The following is a 24,183-nucleotide window of genomic DNA, read 5'->3' as shown; positions in this document are numbered from 1 at the left end:
ACCCCGAATCGGACACTTTCGAAATTCGTGATGATTCGGCCAATAATGCAAACATTCGTGGCTCATCGGGTTGAAAAATATGAAGAATGCCAGGAATGGGTTAAGAAAGGTGTACGAATTAAACGATTCATGTACGGATCATGCACGAATTGTAAGAATCACCTACGACTAAGTTACGAATATGCCGAATGTTGTTCTTACTTAATTCTTACACGATTCGTAGTTGGACATTCGTGTCTGTTTCTGGATGTTTAATTCGGGTTGAGGACAAGAAATTTTGGGAGCCACGAATCGCTAAGAATAGCCAAGAATGCAAAAGAATCGATTGCGAAGCTGTTACGAAACATAAAAATTAATTACGAATGGATTACGATACAGCCATGATATTGCAATTTGGGGACCCTTCCACGAAAGTTTTTGACAAACAAAACCTTCTCGCCGAACTCCCGCGAACTCTACGAATGTTTGGGAATCAAATAAGATTCATTTAAGAACTTCAAGAAATGATTGAGATATATCTACGAGCATGAAAAATTTCCTATTCGGGGTGATTCGGGATATTCGTGGTGGTAGTGAAATGGGGGCATAAAACAAGGACTGGTCGGCTCAGGGTCAGTATACTGTGTCTGAGTGGGGTATTCATGTTAAACTGCGGCATGCTATCTCAGTGAGCTAGCGGGGGCACGGGTGGCCCAGTCGTCTAAGGCGCCGCCATTCGCTGTGCAGAGTTGCGTCCCTTGGGCACGCCAGAAACCTATGATTGTGGGTTTGAATCCCGGTTCTCCCTGATTATGTTTCTAGGTTTGTCAGCACCATACCCGTGCTCGTGGGTTTCACAAAAGTGGTAAACGTCTGAGACATGCATCACTTCGTGCTTTCCTCCCACATTAAGCTGACACGCCGTGATATGACTGGAATAATGTTAAAAGTGGCGTTAAACCCAACTCACTCACTCAGTCAGTCAGTAAGTGAACTAGCACTATAAAACTGGCATAGGTCCGGACTAGTACAAGCGGCCACACACACACCCACACACGCGCATGCACGTCGTTCAATAGTCCAGGACGCGACGTTCAACCGCATTTCACATCACCTCAAGTCTGCAGTGTTTCGGCGACTGTTTTCAGTCTAGGAACGCTCTAAAATCGTTAGGTCAGATCCAATTTTCAAATGTATACTTTCTTTTGCCCCTCAGTTTATATTCCTACCCGGAATCCCCACATGTTGCGATGAGTTATGAATGGGGCGGGTGGTCAACATGTTTCACGTGGTAAGTTTCGTGTCATCCTACCCTGACGGTGTGGACAGTTGCTCACAATAGCAATCACTGGATTGTCTGGTCCAGACTCAGTGTTTTACGCGCCGCTGTTACATATCTGGTTGGTTGGTTTGTTGTTTAACGCCGCACTCAGCAATATTCCAGCTATGTGACGGCGGTCTGTAAAAGATCGAGTCTGGACCAGACAATCCCGTGATTGATATCAAGAGCATCGATCCACGCAATTGGGATCGATGACATGTATCAACCAAGTCAGCGAGCCTGACTACCCGATCCCGTTAGTCGCCTTTTACGACAAGCATAGTGGAAAAGAAGGCGTTTTCATGTGTACGAATAACAAGTTCAAAGTGAAGCTAACTGTGTCAGTCACAAGTCACAAGCATACAAGGCGGCTGTCATTCAACTATAACCCTTGTGCCCCAATATGAGTACGTCAGTTTTAAAGGACGCACGTCCATCATGTAAACAGAGGGGTTGTCAGCTCGTTTATCCTTTTAGTACATTAATTGCTTTGAAGACGTAGAAAAAAATACTTGTAATTACTGTGCTGAACTAACACATGAACCCAGAAGAACTATCAGTTTCTTTTTAGAAACATCTGTTTGCTATAAATACGCAGACAACCAGTATCAATTCACAAGCTGAATAGATCTCAAGACATCAATAGAGTACAGGTCAACTCAAGGACCAGTATCATGAAATTCTCTCTGGTATTTGTGGCCCTCCTCGTCGTCTTTGCATCGACTGCCTCGGCTCAAGGTAAACCGTCGACGACACGTAGAACTTCAACTTGGTTACACCAATGCTTAATGCTTGCAGAGATCGTTCTTTATGAAATTTCAGATGCTTTACTTCAGCAAGAATATTCTCTCGTATACAATGAAGCCCCGTTAATCCGCGCGGTACCGTTCCTAGTGAAACCGTTCGGGTGGACAAATGTCCGGATAAACGAATCATGGGTGTTTTGAAATTTGGCGTCGTTTTACATAGACGTTCTAAAAGATTATCGTCCGGTAAATAGGGATTGTGGGATTACGGGGCCGGAATGTCTGTCTTTCACTGTATATTACAATACTGACAGGTGGCATATGAAACTGGCATCCCGAGTTGTTTTCGTGTAGGCATATTTTTTCAGTACCTGCTGATGTGAGCCAAAAAAGGTAAGACTATCGTTATGTGGAAGAAGGCGACTATACGAATCGGGTATAACAAATGTTATATTTGGGATAACACGTTCTTAGTAAAGTACAGATTCTCGTACTTTGGGTTGAGTCCCGTCCGGGATTCGAACCCACCCTTGCCAGAGTGAGGCACCTAATCGCCAGCACACGAACTAAGCGATCTAACTAACTCAGCCACCGAGGCTTCCACAAAAATTGAAGTCCGACAACTGGTAGTCTAGATCACGTACTTAGAGTACCCCTCTGACAGTGTAAATTGGCACGGCTCGAATCGGGTAGTCAGTCTGGCTGGATCCTTGTCATCGTATCCCAAATTCGTGGAGCGATGCCCATGATGTCAATCACTGGGTTATTTGGTCTAGACTATGTACAGACAACCATCATATAGCTGAAATATTGCCGAGAGCGGCTTTAAACGAGAAAAAAATGAAAAAGCTATCCAAAAGATATGCCTAAACATTGGATGTCATGATACAATTATTTGCTCCAATGAGAGACATTGCATGTCTTGAAGCATTGAAAGAGAACAGTATTATGTTTCCTGAAACAAGTCAGGGCCCCGTTGCCTACAGCTACCTTAACGCTGAGTTGGTCGTAACTCCGATAGGTTTACAAAAGCCGTAGCACTAACATCGCTTTGTACAAAGGAGTCATGATAACTCTTTAAGAACATGTTATAGTCAATCGCAAAGCAGTGCTGGATATATTTACATGATGTACATGTTCTTGTCTTCAGGCCTAGGTGGGCTCGGGGCACTGCTAGCTCTGAGTGGAGGGGGGACTGGCGGTCTGCTGGGGGGTACAGGCGGGGCCAGCGGCAGGGGAGGAGGCCTCTTTGGCAGTTCAGGTAATAACTTTATATATATAACCCAGTAGGGTAGAAACATCGGTTGTCATGACCTTTCGATATGTGCATACGTGTGTCGGTTCTCCACGCTGAATGTTCATTTGAAGCGATATAACGTCACATTGCTTTATTGTTGAGAAAGGTACGATATGACGTTATTTATTGCTCATGGACTTACACATATATATTATGACGTAATCTGAACAATAATCTGCTTTCAGAGAAGTTTCTGTGTAGGGTTGACATTTCATTCGGTGTTCTTAGTTTTCTACAAACCTCACTCACTCTAGACTGATATTCCGTATTTACTCGGAGTTCGTTGGTTATTATCTAAGTGAGTGAGTGTGAGTGAGTTGTGTGTTAACGCCGCTTTTAACAGTATTCTGGTTAAATCACGGCGTGTCAGCTTAATGTGAGAGGGAAGCCCGAAGTGATGCAGGTCTCAAACGTTTACCACTTCGGTGAAACCAAACGAGTACGGGTATGTTGCTGACAAATCTAGAAACATAATTGGGGCGAACCGGGATTCGAACCCAGAATCTAGGTCTCTGGCGTGACCAAGGGACGCAACTCTGCACAGCGAATCGCGGCGCCTTAGACGACTGGGCCACCCATGACCCCTTTTCTCTAAGAAGCAAGGCACTTTTTGTGAATCTGTGTTTGAAAATGATGTGTTCTTATAATTTTGATCACGGTGTTCCTATAACACGAAATACAGTACGTGCATCAACTGACAAATTGCAGAGTTAAGAACAGTCGTTAAGCATATTAATTACACTGACTGACTCCTGACATTTGTTTCTATCGCTTTAAAGCTTTCTACATAGGGGTAAAGATATATTCAAGAAATACAAACTATGGCAACTTCGTTGTTGGACTGATTATAACATCAAGTCGGAGACCGATTAACATACATGCATATTAAAGGATACATATATACTGTTTCCTAATATTTTAAGTTTTTGAACAATTCTGAGAAGACATTCACTGGATACGTGAAGATCCGGGGTAGAATAGGTCTTCAGCAACCCATGCTTGCCGTAAGAGGCGACTATGCCAGTCGTAAGAGGCGACTGACGGGATCGGGTGGTCAGGTTCGCTGACTTGGTTGATGCATGTCATCGATCCCAATTGCGTGAATCGATGATCATGATGTGAATCACTAGATTGTCTGGTCTAGACTTGATTAATTAAAGACCGCCGTCATATAGCTGGGATATTGCTGAGTGCGGCGTTAACAAACAAACAAACAAACAAACAAACAAACAAACAAACAAACATTCACTGAATGTTCCTAGCTGCTTATAGTTTGATCTTTTCACTAATCTTTCTCGCAGCATTAATGATGTTGGTAAAACTGAAATACGTATTACTATTTGGTTTATTTGAACATTATTATGATATCATAAGCATGTATCAAACGTAGAAGGGCAAAAATTCCCATAACATATGTCGTGCGATGTTTCATGTTTTCCATTACTTTTTTGATATTTAAAAAAATAACTATATTTACAAATACCCACAATACACAAGCATGCATAAAGTAACTTTGTAACTATGAAAACTTGATGTTTGTTAATTCTCTTCTTGATTGACAGGTCTCACGCAACAGTTGCTGCAATGTCGACTTCTTAGCCGCATCTTCCCACTTGAAGCATAACAGTTTCCCGTGCCGAGTTACAACATAAGACACATGACCAATGGACTTGATTTGTAAAAAATGAGTCGAACAAAGTCAAATATGTACTTTATAAATAAATTAATTTTGGTAATGTTTAACAGATTGTTTGTTTTAATTCATTTGGTTGAAATGAACACGTCAGCGATTTTGCATATACATACTTATATCTCCATCACATGAAATATACCTCACGTGCAGGAAGTGAGTATTCGTAATACTGCACTAATGAATTGTTACATTATTAAAATTTCAAACGAAGCAGGGGCGGAGATGTTGCAGAATTGTTAAAGCCTTAGTTTGTTTGTTGTTCAACGCTGCACTCAGCAATATTCCAGCTATATGACGGCGGTCTGTAAATAATCGAGTCTGGACCAGACACTCCAGTGATTGATAGCATGAACATCGATCCACGCAGTTGGTTGGTTGTTTGGGATACGATGACATGCATCAACCAAGTCAGCGAGCCTGACCACCCGATCCCTTTAGTCGCCCCCGACGACAAGCATGGGTTGCTCAAGATCAACTCTAACCGGGATCTTCACGGGTCAGAAGCCGTAATATCAGTGAAGACGGGTAGACTTATGGATCGCAAGGTCTTTATTCGTTCAATTATGTCTGTGTACTTGCTTGATAAAGGTACTAGCGACAGAATAAAGAAGTTAGATTTGAAACATGGGTATGATTCGTAAAGCCAATTTTGAGGTCACAAGCCATGAAAAGTGTCTAAAACTAATCCACTCACTCACACAAACGAAGCAGAAGAGTTTCTATAACCATGTTTTACGTCACGCTCTTCTGAAGACGTCAAGAGCTCCCTCTGAGAACCAATGATCCGCAGATTCTGGCACGGCACAGGGACACAACTCTGCCTTGTTCTGAAACAGCCATAACCCTTGATATAGGATGAAAAAAGGACCGCCTCCGTGGTCGAGTGGTAGAGCATTCGTCCGGAGAGCGGAAGGTCGGGGGTTCGATCCCCGGCCGCGTCATACCAAAAGACGTTAAAAGATGGTACTTGTTGTTACTCTGGCTGGCGCTCGGCATTAAGGCACTAAAACAAGGACTGGTCGGCTCGGAGTCAGTTTAGTGTGTCTGAGTGGGGTATTCATGTTAAACTGCGGCATGGTATCTCAGTTGGCTAGCAATATAAATCGGCATCAGTCTGGACTAGTACAAGCAGCCACACACACACACACACACACACACAAACACACACACACACACACACACACACACACACACACACGTGCATGCACGTCGCTATACAAGTGCAATAATAACAAGTGCAATAGTTCCAGTAAATTGAAGGTGATGCATATGGCTGCAGGTGGTGCTGCCTAGAATACTTATTTCTGTTAAAATTTATCGAATGTTTTATGCCTCCCTTGGCTTTGAATAAGTTCCCAGGATCCCATGTTTGTCGTTAAAGCCGGCAAAGGGTATAGGCTATTTTGCTCATTGCGTGTCATCGAGTCTTGGAGCAACTCCTCTAAGAAACAGAAATAGTAATTCCCAAGTCCGAAAACTGATGGCTGAAACAAAGACGTACATAACACTATAGTAGTATACAGTACCGTGCATATATAACCTCCCCTATCTACCGTCCTGAATATTGTGTATACTATATGTGATAGATGTCTATAGGATCTTTCATTCATTGTATATGAGGGGCGGTCGGGTAGCCTAGCGGTTAAAGCGTTCGCTCGTCACGCCGAAGACCCGGGTTCGATTCCCGACATGGGTACAATGTGTGAAGCCCATTTCTGGTGTCCACCGCCGTGATATTGCTGGAATATTGCTAAAAGCGGCGTAAAACATACTCACTCACTCACTCACTCATTGTATATGATATATGCGGTACAATACAAGCAACAAAACTATTTCCATAATCATGAGAAATCCGCTAAACATGTGTTTATGAATCACTATCAATTACTGATGATACCGGGTGTTCGCGAAAAGGTAAGCGTACCCGGTCCCACTTGTGGCATCCGTCACAAACACATGCAAAGGCAATTCACCAGAAATTACACGAGAACATATGGTAGCATTCACAGTAGGAAATTGAATCGGACATTATTTTTGCCACAGAAGTTTTAAATTTGGATGTGTCCTCAACATGTGTACTATAACACGTTTTGAAGATTTATTAAGGCACTGAATGATGTAAACCTTTTAAGCAAGAGTTGTATGGCGCTCTTTGATAAAAAAAACATACCTAAAAAGCTGTGAAATAAACACATTAGAGGCTGGAGCTGCTGGAATGAAGCTCGACATGGAGGGGGAGACTATAGGAAAGCTGAAGTAATACCTCTAGTCATACAGTCTTGTATTTATAATGACAATCAACAAACACAATATTATGGTTCAGAAACAATTTATAATTACAAATTATAAAAATATATTTGGCAGGGGGATTCTCATGGCATTGTTTCCAGCCAGGCTGCACAAGCAGGGATCTCGGACCCCGACTACTTGTCCCTGGTCGCCAGGGTAGCTTGGCTGGAATGAGTGAGTGATTGACTAGAGCACCTGCCCGCGACCGGGTAGATGGTGATTGAATATGACAGGCAAACACCCGCGACCGGGTAGCCTGACCCAGGTCATGGTCGACCGGAAAGCTGATGGTGAATTAACGATATGGTTGGAATGACCGAATGTACGTGACGAACTTATGGGGGTGTTCTTTGTCTTAATGCATAGATCTGAATCAGATCTAGATCTTGACAGATGAGACGGTTTCTCTTTTATTTCTGGTTTAGGTAGGTAAATAAGTGTAAGAGAATTGGCTGATATCCCTGATATTTAAGTCAAGCTTAAATTCCCGTGTTTTAAAATTGCCATTCCCGGCAGAAAGTCCTATTCATATAAGAATATAAGAATCAATGAGCAAGCATCAAGTTTTTCCTTATCAAGTCAGTCTGGTTAGGCTCATCACATGCCTTCGTATTGCCATTTGTTAAAAACAAAGCAAACCAAACCCATAAGGCACAGTCAGAAATGGCAGGGTTATGTCATCTTGACGTTTTTCAATGTGACTCCAATGGCAGCCATGTTTATATTGGATTAGAAATTGTTGAGCCGTATTTAGAGACACATTTCCCTGGAGTATGTGCACACTGTAGCAACTTAGAATTGTCGAAAATCACGCAATTGCTTCACGATCGCGACAAGCAATACAGTTCCCACGGGGAAACGTGTACATCAAGGCCCTAGTACGCCACATACATCAAACAATGACAAAATTATAACTTTGATATGTTATTTCCAATAAATCGGAATATCAAATTTCATAAATGATACATGCAAAAATGTGTATATTTGACATTTCCAATATTGCTGCAATGGCGCTGCTGTTAAAAAACGGATCAGATTTTTTGAGCATATTATTGGAACACCATTGCAGGAATCCTCCTTGCAATGTTACAGTTTCGTATTAATATAATATATCGTGTGTTACTTGAAATATTCCTGGGGCAGGATTCCAAGATGTTCAATATATGGGCCTCTTAGAATTATTATTATTTTGTATTATCGTGTTTCCAATTATTCCCGTCCACTCTCCAAGACGTGTTAACTTTGTTACATGTTTAATTATTTCTATGATGTTTTAAACCTGAATTTTATATGAACAGTAATTAAGTTTAATAAACTCTGCAGCTAAAGCAGGTCTCAAGAAATCTGTGACACCACTTCTGTTCCCGTACAGTGACTATAAACCTGTAATTAGATGTTACATCCGAGATCCAAAGCAGAAGAAGGGGAGACACCCAAGCTGATATAAATAAATTACATGTAATAAAACTAAATATCGGTTACACCTACTTGGGTGGTCAGTCCAGATTTGAAGAGGTAATATTAAGACGACGTCGTATTTGCTATGCTAGATATACACATGGGATTTATTGAAAGGTGAAGATCCTCCATTATGTATCCATTGTGATGAAAGAATCACGGTCTAGCATGTCCTGCTGGACTGTGTTGATTTTTCCATCACAAGGGATAACTACTTCCAGGTTTCATCCATAAAGGATCTTTTTAATAATATTAGCTCTCATTTAATTATTGTTTTTAAAGCAATAGAATAGCATAATAAAATTTGAATCATATGTTTTGTATAAACTATACGACCTTTTCAATTTGGTAGAATGAATTTATATCTGAGATTGTTAGTGGCTGTATCCACTAAGGGGGTTAAAGTAGTGAAAAATTATTGTCCCCCTGAGAGGATTTCCCATTTCATTCAGTGAATATTATATATGCTACTCATTTAAACGTAGAAAATTTGTCGATTGCCGTAAAAGGCAACTAGCTGGGTCTGATGGTCAGGCTCGCTGACTTGGTTGATGAATGTCATTGTATCCCAACAGCGTGGATCGATGCACATGATGTCAATCACTTGATTGTCTCGATTATTTACAGACCGCCGTCATATAGATGGAATATTACTGAGTGCGGCGTTTAACAAGAAAGAAAGAAAGAATATTTGTCATTTTAATTTTGGCTAAACATGCGGACAATCGCCAGCGACTGAAAGGTTGGTGTAAATCCTGCTGTGATCCATGCTAGGATCCATGCTGGGATCCATGCTGTGGTCCATGCAGGTAGCAAAGGTACTGTGAGTCCCCATGGTCCTTAGCATGGTGATCTCCCTTTAGTGGCGGGCGATCAATAGCCATGCCAGTTTGTATCATGTGTTGCTACACAATGTGATTTGTTTATGTATACAGTATTTGATTTAAGAGATTCATACATGTTTACATTTTACAAAGAATGATAATTTCATACCATATGGACTTCTTATCATGATTATATTCATCAAAGCACATAATAATAAGTATTCATATTTATTTGATTTTAAGATACACTTTAAATAAATTGACAATAATGGTCTTGAAAAGGAACATATTTAATTCAAAGTAACCTCTTCAAAAGTTGGAAAATAAAAATTGTATTCGGAACACGTTTATTTTTGTGAAATGATATTTAAAATAAAACGGCGCTCATTCAGACATTCGTGTCGAATTTGTTATGAGTTATCAACTTTTAAATCCCATATTGTATCTCCACAAACCAGATGTTGTCATTATTAACGGTTTTGACAGGTTTTCTCCACTGTAGTGACACACCTCCCTGACCGTGTGATGGGAACGTTGCCCGGTCAACTGGATCCTTGACATCAGCCCTTTCATGTTCCGGTCATGCTGCATATCTTCATCACGGTCAAGAGTCGGCTCAGCACTGGTCACCTGGGTCCTGTTTATCCCCGGAATCGCCACAGGGGTAGTTTAATACTTAGAGATTGATGGCCACCTCGGCGAGCACTTGGGGCTTCACATTCTGACTCTAGCTTGTCACTACATACAGACAATAAAACAGGTAATTTGGAGGACATTTCTGAGTTTGACTCTTGAGTGACAAAAATGATGTCCGAAGCAATTCCCTATTTTCACTTGCACCCAATGTTCCCGTGCCTTTGCATGTGTTCGTGACGGGTGCCACCGGTGGGGCAGGATACGTTCACCCTTTCGCGAACACATGCATCATCACTGTTTGGTAGTGATTCATAGACCCATGCTCATGATATAGTTGGAATTGTACAATCGAGATTTCTTATGAATATGGAGAGGGTTGTGTCGCTTTTGTTGCCAATACAATAGGGACAACTGCATAGGAAGTGATCCCATTTTAAAGCAGAGAGCATGTGGGAATCATTTTAAACAAATTGTAATATTCATTCATGTCTTGTTGCATGGGTGGACATATTAAACTGTTTTGAAACCCAGCTTCATATATCAAGTTACAAAAGCCCCCGTGGGGAGGCGGGATAAAACATGTCCCGGTATGCCTTTGAAGGTCGTGAGAAGCGATTAATAGAGTGGGTGATCTGGTTGGTTGATGACGTGTCAAGGTACCCGGACGGCGTGGCTCGTTGCTCATAATATCAACCACTGGGTTGTCTTGTCGACTCGATTAATTACATGCCGCCGTGGTGTATCTGAAATATATCTAAGTGCGGCGCCGAATAACAAAAGCTCAGCCACACACACAGCCACACGCACGCACGCACGCACGCACACAGCCACACACGCATAGCTACACACACACATACAATGTGTGAAGCCCAGTTCTGGTGTCACCCGCCGTGATATTGCTGGAATATTGCTAACAGCGGTGAGTAAACAATACTCACTCATTCACTCTACATATGATGGCAACTTCAAAGATCAGAGAAGAACTTTGCTTTGCCAAGAGTGACGATGACTATATTTTACTTTTACTCCTCCTTGACATGGTGTTTTGGGTCAATGCCAGGTTATGGAAAGGAATTTCAAGGACACTGACTGTGTGCTGGTGCTACACATTACAGGACGATTTACATTTATGGCCATCTTGTCAGTCAAGGAGACAAGCACAATCTTGATTATCCCTTTTTGATTCATGTTGAGCTTTATTGCTGGCAATATACTCTTCGGACGATAGACAGCTTACTAGATTTATGCAGTATACTAAATATACATATTATGAATGGAAGGTGCGGGTCAGACGCCGGGGTGGGAGATTTTACTTTTATAGGAAATCAGGGTGCGAGTGTGGTGGATTATGTTATTGCCTCGTCCGAGTTGTTTGATATGTGCCATAGCTTTGACATTCCGTCTCGAGCCGAGTCATCACACCTTCCTGTCACGACTAGTTTACGTACGCTTCTAGTAAATGACCCTATGCCACGCAATACACGTAACAATGCTTCCTTCAAATTTGTGTGGGTTGAAGAGAAGGCTGAACAGTTTAGAATAAACCTTATTTCTGGGACTGCGAATGATTTACTGGAGAAGGCTGTAGATGTAGCATTTGTTAATGTTGAAGAAAGTATTGGGTATATCACTGAAGCTGTTATTATTGCTGCATCAGATATGAAGAAAATGAATAAGGACTGTAAATATGATCAACAATGGTTTGATAGCGAATGCCAGCTACTTAAAAAGGAGCGATGTAGACGTTTAAATAATTTTAGAAAGAATAAGGATAGAGGATCACTAACCGACTATAATAGAGTAAGAAATCAGTACAACAATGTTTGTAGGAAAAAAAAGACAGAATATTTCGAACAAAAACAGAAACTGTTGGAATCAAGCATAGATAATTCTAAAACATTTTGGTCATCGCTAAAAGCCATTAAACCAAATAGATATTGCAAAAATGACATTGATATTCAAGCCTGGTTTGAGCATTTCCAGGAACTGTTTTCAGTTCCATTTAGCCATGACAATAACAATTTATTTGACATGGAATTCATGGAAGATAAAGCTGACAGTGTAACAGATGATATTCTTGAATGTCCAATATCTAGAGAGGAAATTATTGACAGCATATCCAACCTTAAAGATAATAAGGCATCTGGAAATGATAATGTAATAGCAGAGTTTTTTAAACATTCCTCAGACATTTTAATACCATATTTGGAACTAATTTTTAATATCCTTTTAGAGAGATCATATTTTCCAGATAATTGGACAGTTGGCATTATTGTCCCTCTTCACAAACAGGGCGCAACCAGCGATGTTAATAATTACAGAGGCATAACTCTCCTAAGTACATTCAGTAAAATATTTACTTCAATTATTAACAAGAGACTTGTTTTCTGGGCGGATTCTTTGGATAAGATAAGTGAGTCACAAGCAGGTTTTAGAAAAGGATACTCCACCACTGAGAATGCTTTTATCCTATATTCTATAATTCAGAGATATCTATCAGTGAAACGAGGGAAGCTATATGCTGTATTCGTAGATTTTGCAAAAGCTTTTGACTCTGTGAAAAGGGATAACTTGTGGTCACACTTTCAAAGACATGGGCTAAGTAGCAAAATTGGAAAGTTATTATGCTCTCTATATAAAAATGTGAAGGTATGTGTACCGAACAATGGCGCTATATCGGATACTTTTGTAAGTAGCAGGGGTGTCCGACAAGGGTGTATATTAAGTCCCTTCTTATTTTCCTTTTTCATAAATGATTTGGCATATCAAATCCAAAAAAATTGCACTGATGGAATACAACTGCACCCCGAAACTATTAAATTATTTCTGTTTCTTTTCGCTGACGATATAGTCATGTTCTCGAGCACAATACCTGGCCTGCAAAAGCAAATACATGTATTAGAGAGTTATTGTGACGAGTCAAAACTTACTGTAAATATGGATAAAACCAAAGTTGTAGTTTTTAAAAATGGTGGTAACATATCCAGAAAAGAAAAATGGTTTTACAGAAGGAAGCCTGTAGAAGTTGTTCCATTTTATAAATACTTAGGCTTGTGTTTTACAAGTAGATTAACTTGGTCAAGGAATACACATAACATTTCATTGCAAGCCAAGAAAATTTTTGCAGGCATATTAAAAAGTCTTAGAGTTCTGGACAATGTTACATATGATGTTTATTTAAAATATTTGATACAAAAATAAGCCCGATGCTATTGTATGGATCCGAAATTTGGGGCCTAGAACATTTGGATGTTACTGAGAAAATACATTTGTATGCATGTAAACGGTTCTTGGGGGTAAAATCTAGCACAGAAAACGCAAGGGTATATGGTGAATGCGGACGGTTTCCCATGTATATCAATAGTTATTTAAAGGTTTTTAAATCCTGGGTCAAGCTATTAAATATGCCATCTTCAAGATACCCGAAAAAATGTTATAATATGATGCTTCTCTACGACAGCCATGGGAAACAAAATTGGGCATCAAAAGTTAAAAACATGTTATACGAATGTGGATATGGTTATATTTGGTTACAGCAACATGTAGATATGCCACAACATTTCTTCTCCCGTTTGACACAGACTTTAAAAGATATGTACATTCAAAAATGGCATTGTTCTTTGCTTAGTTCTAGAAAAGCAAACTATTACACTACATTTAAGACTACTATTATACTAGAACCTTATCTATTAAGTGTAAATTTACATAAGTTTAGAACAGCTCTTTCTCGATTCCGTTGTGGCTCACATGATCTATTTATTGAAACAGGCAGATATGAAGGTATTGCAAGAGAACACAGACTTTGTAGGATTTGTAAAACTGATTGTACTGAAGATGAATATCACTTTTTATGTGTATGTCCAGTGTATGAAGATTTAAGAGCAAAATATCTAAATAACTATTTCTACCGCAACCCAAACGGTAACAAATTTTGTAAATTAATGACTTGTGATTGTACAGAAACTATTAGAAATCTATCAATGTTCATTTATCATGCCATGAAACTAAGAAAATGTATGAATTTGTAACATGCCCCACACATTGTACTATAGGCCTTTGGCCTCATAAGTACCATGAATAAAGATTGATTGAACAGTGTTACACCTGAACTAGTATTTTCCACAGTATTTGCTAAAAAAAATGACTTTTTAACCAAATCCCAGCCTTCCGAAAATATACAACGGTCTGCCTTTATCAGTGAGTGTGAAATTGGTTTTACGCCGGTTATGGCAATGTTCCAGCAATACTATGGCGGGAGATACTAGACCGGCGCAGGATACGCTAACTTTCCGCGAACACCTGGTATTTCTTCATTGTTTGATTCATTAACACACGATTATGTCATAGAGGGAATCGTAGCAGGGCCAAAGCCCCAGAAACTCTTCAGGGGTGAAGCTGCTGAACACAGTCCCCTCCTCCATTTTCTCCCTGCGAGCAACGTTCCTCAACTTCACTTGATTTGTGACCTGTGCGCTGTACATCTGTGCCACCACATACATAAAAATATTGTTAACGATGTTTAATGAATATTGTTTTATGCCACATGCAATAGATTCGGGGTTTTGAAAAGGCTCGAGTTTGAGTCTGGCAAACCAGACCTTGTCTCTATGATCAGTCAGAAACCAACCAGTCCTTATTCATCGGTTTTTACGTCATGATTGGAAATTAGGGTGGACGGAAAAACGAAATTTTGAGATAACTTTGAATTAAAGACTCGACAATAATCTCCTCTTTAACAAAGTATCTCGTCCTTAGTACTTACTGCAATTGGTATTTCATAATGACATATGCAAATAGTTTTGCGAAAAAGGCAAAAATGCCGGTTTTAATATTGCTGCCGTAGCGATCATGTTTAAAATCGAATTGGAATTCTGTACACATTTGCGATAACACAGCTGTGAAAACATACACAGAATGCATGCCCTTGTGCTCGCCTAAAGAGCAGATGGTTCCAAAATCTAAGACTGAAAAAGATGTATCATCATAATTTGATAGAAATTCATACACATATGCATATATATTGTCGGAATCGTACAATATTATAATGTTATTCCGCATACTACATACTGATATCAATTTTCATAATAATACTGACAATTTAGCTGAGCAGTTTGCAGTTTATGAAACAAGTGATTCACCTATCACCTGTCACGTTACAACTATTTAACATCGTTGGGCCAGGTCATGGTATAGAGGTTAGAGGTTATCAAGGCGATGTCGCCTGAACTTTGTAAGTTGAAAGAAATACCTAAATGCACACATGAAATGATTTCTTTCAATATGTTATGTTTGACGGTTTATTAAATGTGGTGCATTTTATCTAAAAATGCAAAATTCTGTTATTTATACCTTTATTCAAATTGTCATGGTGTACCCATTCCCTATACAGCTAAAATAACAACACTATTACTGACTGGGGCAGGTTTAGTACGTTAAATGCAGGGTCTGTGAGACTTCCTTTGAAACCCTACAAAACACAATATTGTGAATGAATAAAAACGACAAGATTCTTTTTCATAACCATAAGAAGTAACTGCAGATACAATCTAGTGACATATGTATACATGCATTACATTTCTACCTACATGGTAGGTAGATTATGACTATATGTGTATACAATGAACCCTCGTTAGCCCGGACCCCGTTAGTTCCCCTAAACCATCAAAGTTGGGAACGTCAGCATGCAAGTAATGGGCATACATACCCAGGATTCGTTAATCCGGACATTTATTGATCCGGACGATTCCACTTAGAACGTAGTGTCCGGATTAAAGAGGTTTCAGTGTATATGCACACATCCGACCTAAATTCCCATTTGCTATAAATACATAGAGATGTAAAACTGTAGCTAAAAATAAGATACAACTATCTTAAGCAATCCAAATTTCTTTCTTTGAAATACAAGTATTGCCTGCTGCGAATACAATAATGATGTTGTTCACTAACTGCATTGAATAATATACCTTATTAGGGTAGATTTGGTTTGATTAAAAAATGTTTTATTTACACAGAGTAAGAAAGTTTTGGTACAAGTTATATCAACTAAAACCGTTCACTTGTGAGATGAAATCCATTTGTCCTCATAAAGGGGTCGCCTAAGGACAACGTCCAACGCCTCCGAAAGATGAACTCTTCACACATACACGCGCCATTAAAACCACTTTCTCTTTGTCTCATAAATATGTGCCATCATAAAGAGATTATCACTAGATACCTTGTCATTGTGACCTTGCCATACACCCTGAATAGCATTTGCATCAAAAGCTACAAAGGACTGGATGTTGAGGAGGAATCTCTATAAATATAAAGGAAGGCTGCTTCTTTCCATTAACCATCCTGACTCTCACACAGAACGGTTCTGCTCGCAACTTTCTTGCTTCAACCATGAATTCATCGATTTTGATTGTTGTCCTTGTCGCCGTCTTTGCTGCAACAGCGTCAGCTCAAGGTAAATATATATAAGCATTAAGGTTGTATTACTATACGGCTGTAAAATGCATGGGTGTGTGTGCTGCAATGTCATTGCGTGTGAATACTTTTTCTTTTTATCTTTTTTATCATGACGCCAAGGCATTGTAGAGTGTCGTCATTGAACTGCGACAGTTCACGTAGGGAGAGAGCACTACGGAAAAATACTGATAACTTTTGTATTATGCAATGCCCCAATAAACAGAATGTGTTTAGATTTGTGGGTTTCATTGAGTATTCACGCATAATCTTTATCTCCTAATTTTCAATGTCAGTGACTTGTTAAGTTTAAGATATGTGAAAGGAGCATTTAACCACACTCACACACCCTACATTACATGTATATCATATTGACGAGTCCTAGCACAGCTGAAATACTGCCGATTTGACTTTAAATTTAAACTCACGCACTCATGTTCACGATGAAGTAAGACCCGTGGAGATCTGGGGTAGAATAGGTCTTCAGCAACCCATGCTTGCTGTAAAAGGCGACTATGCTTGTCGTAAAAGGCGACTCACGGGATAAGGTGGTCAGGCTCGCTGACTTGGTTGATGCATGTCATTGATCCAATTGTGTGGATCGATGCTCATGATATTACTCACTGGAATGTCTGGTCCAGACTCGATTATTTACAGACCGCCGTCATATAGCTGGAATATTGCTGAGTGCGGCGTTAAACAACTAACCAACCAACCAACCAACTAATTAACCATGTGGTACTGGCTGGTGTTTCTGTTTGGCTGTTTCTGTCAATTATGTCACGTAGTTCCTGTTTAACCTAGAACATTGTGGTGGTAGAGTGGTATCGGTCCTTCAACTGCAAGTTCCGGGTTCAAATCTCCCATTATGATCCCTGGTCTATTGTCACAATACCAGTGTTGTGGATTTAATCAAGGACCATAACGTCTCTGGGCAGCTGACATGACATTGAGTTTTCCTTACACGTATCCTGCTGTGATTTATATGAATTTCCAAACAACGTTAAACCATACCACTCACTCACTGCATGAACTTCTGTTACAGGACTTGGAGCACTGCTGGCCTTGAGTGGAGGTTTGGGTGGTGCGGGTAGCCCGTTTGGTGGCGCAGGTGGTGCAGGTGGCGCTGGCGGGATGGGAGGACTGTTTGGCAATTCAGGTAATCATAGGGGTTGTACATAGAAGCAATAGAACGATTCTCAAAGACAGGAAGAGCTGAAGTAACACATGACAATAGAATGTCTTCTGCACATGGCGCCTAACACAGCAAAACTAACAACCTGTGTTTAGTATACAATGGCGCTAAAATTAGCACGATACTAAAAACCTCGTTTTAGGATTAAGCCGAGCTTGGATTGTGCGCTCGTTGACTACCTCTAAATTTAACAATTACATTTGTACAGGAGTACTGCATGACAGAGCAGTACAGTTCCCATCTAACATCGATGGGCGTGATATATTCATCTAGAAAAAGTACTTCCCCACCATTTCATTATTATTATATATCAAGAACTCGCAACTATCCATCCAGGACATTAACTTTATTTCGAGAAATGACTACAGTAGCCTGTTACTAGGTCACATCACGTGACTTCCAAGAGAGAAAGCAATTGAAAAGAGTATCGACACAGCTACCATCAGGTCGTAAGCTCATCGCCTTCGCTTTCTATATGTGTATTTCACATTGTACTAAAAACACAAATAATTTTCGTGACAAAAATGTACAGGATATATTTTAACGTATCTTGTTCACTTTGTATCTGACAGGTCTCAGCCAACAGCTGCTTCAATGCCGACTCCTGAGCCGAATCTTCCCGATGGAAATGTGAAGGTGTCCATGGGAATTCTGGAAATACTGCAATGGCAATCATTCATCACAAATTGTCAAACATGTACAATTGATTAATCATTTATCAATAAACAAGGTATTCAATAACAACTGGTGTGTTTGCTCTTTATTCTCTTTTATGGGGAAAGTTAGAAGTGATTCCCAACAACTATGCCTGCCGTACGAGGCGACTCAATAGATCGGGTGGTCAGGCTCCATGACTTGGTAGACTGCGTATCTTGGAAAACCGACGGCGTGAATGTTGTTCATTGTATCTGGTCTGGTTCAGTTCTTCGGCATAACGTATGAGGAAAGGCTAAACTGACACACGACTTTGACGTTTATCGTTTTGTCAAACCAACAAGCACGTGTAAGGTGCTGACAAAACCATGGAACATAATCAGGGCGAATCTGGTACTTGTACCTGCGATCATCGGGCACCGGCAGACATGGAACACACTCAACATCAGTGACGTGTAGTGCTTTAAACCCCTGGGCCGCCCTTGCTCCGGTCTCCACAAGAACACACCATGGTCTTGCTGTCCAACTTGAGTCCAACAAGAGCTGCTGTAATAAAATACTATTGCAGAAATACAAAATATTAACATTTTCAACAGTTACTAAACAATGTTACATGAACACATTCAACACACACTGCATTTTTAGCATGACCCATGCACCTAACTGTGTTCTGCTTGTGGTGAAAGTAGTAAATTGTCCATATCTTTAACCACCTGGTCGCCCGATAGTCCGGAAATATCAATACTTAATGTAATTGTTTCCAGTGTTTAGTACGAAATCACTCTTAGCAACTAGCATTGTTACTTTGAAGCAATGTACGTTTAGGATTTACAGAAAAGTAGCGAAAAGAAAGGTAATCTTGTGACTCAAGATATGACATTCAAGAAATGTTTATACTTGCATGGTATCAAGTAGGCATTGGTGAAATACTTTCCTAAATACAGATTTGAACAGTTCCGGTTAAGTTGTGCCAATCTTATGCTAGAGACACCCGGAAGTCTAAAGGTAGTGTAATGTTCAGTGCCACTGTAACTACACATAGTATATTTCGGGTATCAAATATCATTCGTTAGTCTGATCCTGACTGCCAGTCGTAAACAATTCTGTATATTTCGGGTATCAAATATCCCCGTTACTCTTATCCTGACTGCCAGTCGTAAAAAAATCCTGTATATTTCGGGTATCAAATATCCCCGTTACTCTTATCCTGACTGCCAGTCGTAAAAAATCCTGTATATTTCGGGTATCAAATATCCCTGTTACTCTTATACTGACTGCCAGTCGTAAAAAATCCTGTATATTTCGGGTATCAAATATCACGGCTACTCTTATCCTGACTGCCAGTCAGAATGAATCTTGTATATTTCGGGTATCAAATATCCCCAATACTCTTATCCTGACTGCCAGTCAGAATGAATCTTGAATATTTCGGGCAACAAATACCACCCGTTACTTTGATCCTGACTGCCAGTCGTGATCAATCAGGAATATTTCGGGCATCAAATACCACCTGTTACTTTGATCCTGACTGCCAGTCGTAATAAATCCTGTATATTTCGGGTAGCCAAGCCGTTAATGTTGGATTTCATTGCGAAAAAATCCTGTATATTTCGGGTATCAAATATCCCCGTTACTCTTATCCTGACTGCCAGTCGAAAGAAATCCTGTATATTTCGGGTATCAAATATCACCCGTTACTCTTATCCTGACTGCCAGTCGTAAACAATTCTGCATATTTCGGGTATCAAATATCACCCGTTACTCTTATCCTGACTGCCAGTCGTAAAAAATCCTGTATATTTCGGGTATCAAATATCCCTGTTACTCTTATACTGACTGCCAGTCGTAAACAATCCTGTATATTTCGGGTATCAAATATCACGGCTACTCTTATCCTGACTGCCAGTCAGAATGAATCTTGAATATTTCGGGCATCAAATACCACCCGTTACTTTGATCCTGACTGCCAGTCGTGATCCATCAGGAATATTTCGGGTATCAAATACCACCCGTTACTTTGATCCTGACTGCCAGTCGTAATAAATCATGTATATTTCGGGTAGCCAAGCCGTTATAGCAGTCGTGTAGCATATGGGATTTCATTGCGAACATGGACAAAATGAGTAAAACACGTTTCTGTTGCCCCCGTCCTGATAATACATTATTGCTAAAAGCAGCGTAAAACCGTACTCACAATGAGTTATTAACGCTATGTCACATTTTCAATAAATATGATGGCGAACTTTTTAATATTCACAATGTGGATAAGCGTGATATTCACATATTTATGCGAACAGCACACACTGATTGTTTAACCGTAAATATAGCTTACGTAATGCCACGGTTTGCCGTGGTTGTGTTGCAGGTATGACCGACATTTGGTTGAATTTCTTTCGTTGTAGTGACATCGATCTGAGCGTCCCATCGTTTTTGCATAAAATGTCGTATATATATTTTGATTATGGGTTTAAAATCACTGTGCCGCGCAGAACGAGAGACTGTGGCTGGAGAAAGTTCGGCTGCAGCAGAGGCTTTACAGGGACCTGCAAATAGAAGATGGGGATGGGAAAGTTAGCAAACACACATTATTGAGTGTTTCGTGAATGTTTGCAGTGATTGGCTGAGAAGATGTTAGAACCATCGAAACTAATTTAACTCTTTCAAAACGACACATAGGACAATTTAGGCATACGGACGGTGTTTTACACTACTATCTTTTGATCTGATATCCCCAGTGATGAACACTGATGAAGACTGGACAAGCGACAAGGTTCATTTTCATAACCATAAGAAGTAACTGCAGATTCAATCTAGTGACATATGTATACATGCATTACATTTCTACCTACATGGTAGGTAGATTATGACTATATGTGTATACAATGAACCCTCGTTAGCCCGGACCCCGTTAGTTCCCCTAAACCATCAAAGTTGGGAACGTCAGCATGCAAGTAATGGGCATACATACCCAGGATTCGTTAATCCGGACATTTATTGATCCGGACGATTTCACTCAGAACGTAGTGTCCGGATTAAAGAGGTTTCAGTGTATATGCACACATCCGACCTAAACATTTCCCAATTGCCATAAATACATAGAGATGTAAAACTGTAGCTAAAAATAAGATACAAATATTTTAAGCAATCCAAATTTCTTTCTTTGAAATTCAAGTATTGCCTGCTGCGAAAACAATAACGATGTTGTTCACTTATTGCATTTGAATGATATACCTTATTAGGGTAGATTTGGTTTGATTTAAAAATGTTTTATTTACACAGAGTAAGAAAGTTTTGGTACAAGTTATATCAACTTAAACCGTTCACTTGTGGGATAAAATCCATTTGTCCTCATAAGGGGGTCGCCTAAGGACAACGTCCAACGCCTCCGAAAGATGAACTCTTCACACATACACGCGCCATTAAAACCACTTTCTCTTTGTCTCATAAATATGTGCCATCATAAAGAGATTATCACTAGATACCTTGTCATTGTGACCTTGTAATACACCCTGAATGTCATTTGCATCAAAAGCTACAAAGGACTGGATGTTGAGGAGGAATCTCTATAAATATAAAGGAAGGCTGCTTCTTTCCATTAACCATCCTGACTCTCGCACAGAACGGTTCTGTTCGCAACTTTCTTGCTTCAACCATGAATTCTTCAGTTTTGATTGTTGTCCTTGTCGCCGTCTTTGCTGCAACAGCGTCAGCTCAAGGTAAATATATATTAGCATTAAGGTTGTATTACTATACGGCTGTAAAATGCATGGGAGTGTGTGCTGCAATGTCATTGTGTGTGAATTCTTATTCTTGATGCGTAACCTTTTTCAACGACAACGTACCATTCTGTTTGGCACAATACCACACTAATACTACATTAAGTTTAATTAATATTTGTAAGAAGAACTTCAATGTAGATAAACAGAAACTCATGAAATTATTTTATCATGACGCCAAACCATTGCAGAGTGACGTCATTAAACTGTTACAGTTTTCACGTACGGGAAAATACTGATAACTTCTGTATTATACAATGCCCCAATAAACAGAATGTGTTTAGATTTGTGGGTTTCATTGAGTATTCATGCATAATGTTTATCTCCTAATTTTCAATGTCAGTGACTTGTAAAGTTTAAGATATGTGAAAGGAGCATTTAACCACACTCACACACACTACATTACATGTATATCATATTGACGAGTCCTAGCACAGCTGAAATACTGCTGATATGACTTTAAATTTTAACTCACTCACTCATGTTAACTTTGACGTAATTAACCATGTGGTACTGGCTGGTGTTTCTGTATGGCTGTTTCTGTCAATTATGTCAATTAGTTCCTGTTTAACCTAGGACATTTTGGTGGCAGAGTGGTATCGGTCCTTCAACTGCCATTTCCAGGTTCAAATCTCCCATTATGATCCCTGGTCTATCGTCACAATACCAGTGTTGTGGATTTAATCAAGGACCATAACGTCTCCAGCTGACATGACATTGAGTTTTCCTCACACGTATCCTGCTGTGATTTATATGAATTTCCAAACAACGTGAAACCATACCACTCACTCACTGACTGAACTTCTGTTACAGGACTTGGAGCACTGCTGGCCTTGAGTGGAGGTTTGGGTGGTGCGGGTAGCCCGTTTGGTGGCGCAGGTGGTGCAGGTGGCGCTGGCGGGATGGGAGGACTGTTTGGCAATTCAGGTAATCATGGGGGTTGTACATAGAAGCAATAGAACGATTCTCAAAGACAGGAAGAGCTGAAGTAACACATGACAATAGAATGTCTTCTGCATATGGCGCCTAACACAGCAAAACTAACAACCTGTGTTTAGTATACAATGGCGCTAAAATTAGCACGATACTAAAAACCTCGTTTTAGGATTAAGCCGAGCTTGGATTGTGCGCTCGTTGACTACCTCTAAATTTAACAATTACATTTGTACAGGAGTACTGCATGACAGAACAGTCCAGTTCCCATCTAACATCGATGGGCGTGATATATTCATCTAGAAAAAGTACTTCACCACCATTTCATTATTATTATATATCAAGAACTTGCAACTATCCATCCAGGACATTAACTTTATTTCGAGAAATGGCTACGGTAGCCTGTTACTAGGTCACATCACGTGACTTCCAAGAGAGAAAGCAATTGAAAAGAGTATCGACACAGCTACCATCAGGTCATCGCCTTCGCTTTCTGTATGTGTATTTCACATTGTACTAAAAACACAAATAATTTTCGTGACAAAAATGTACAGGATATATTTTAACGTATCTTGTTCACTTTGTATCTGACAGGTCTCAGCCAACAGCTGCTTCAATGCCGACTCCTGAGCCGAATCTTCCCGATGGAAATGTGAAGGTGTCCATGGGAATTCTGGAAATACTGCAATGGCAATCATTCATCATAAATTGTCAAACATGTAAAATTGATTAATCATTGATCAATAAACAAGGTATTCAATAACAACTGGTGTGTTTGCTCTTTATTCTCTTTTATGGGGAGTGCAGGTTAGAAGTGATTCCCAACAACTATGCCTGCCGTACGAGACGACTCAATAGATCGGATGGTCAGGCTCCATGACTTGGTAGACTACGTATCTTGGAAAACCGACGGCGTGAATGTTGTTCATTGTATC

At 40.0% G+C, this 24,183-nt stretch overlaps 1 protein-coding gene across 1 annotated transcript; it reads left to right on the top strand.

The window, feature by feature from the left end:
- Positions 1-1,974: 1,974 nt before the first annotated feature.
- Positions 1,975-23,904, top strand: LOC139465122 (PE-PGRS family protein PE_PGRS33-like). Its single transcript, XM_071246810.1, has 6 exons — positions 1,975-2,038; positions 3,197-3,307; positions 17,736-17,849; positions 22,205-22,255; positions 23,129-23,242; positions 23,843-23,904. Exons 1-6 carry the CDS (start codon positions 1,975-1,977, stop codon positions 23,902-23,904), a joined length of 516 nt encoding a protein of 171 aa, XP_071102911.1.
- Positions 23,905-24,183: the final 279 nt, after the last annotated feature.

The sequence above is a fragment of the Haliotis cracherodii genome, unplaced genomic scaffold (genome assembly GCF_022045235.1).
Source record: "Haliotis cracherodii isolate W230 unplaced genomic scaffold, xgHalCrac1.p SCAF_17, whole genome shotgun sequence".
NCBI lineage: Eukaryota > Metazoa > Mollusca > Gastropoda > Lepetellida > Haliotidae > Haliotis > Haliotis cracherodii.
Note: the sequence above shows the minus strand (reverse complement) of the source record. Positions and strands in the feature narration are given on the sequence as shown.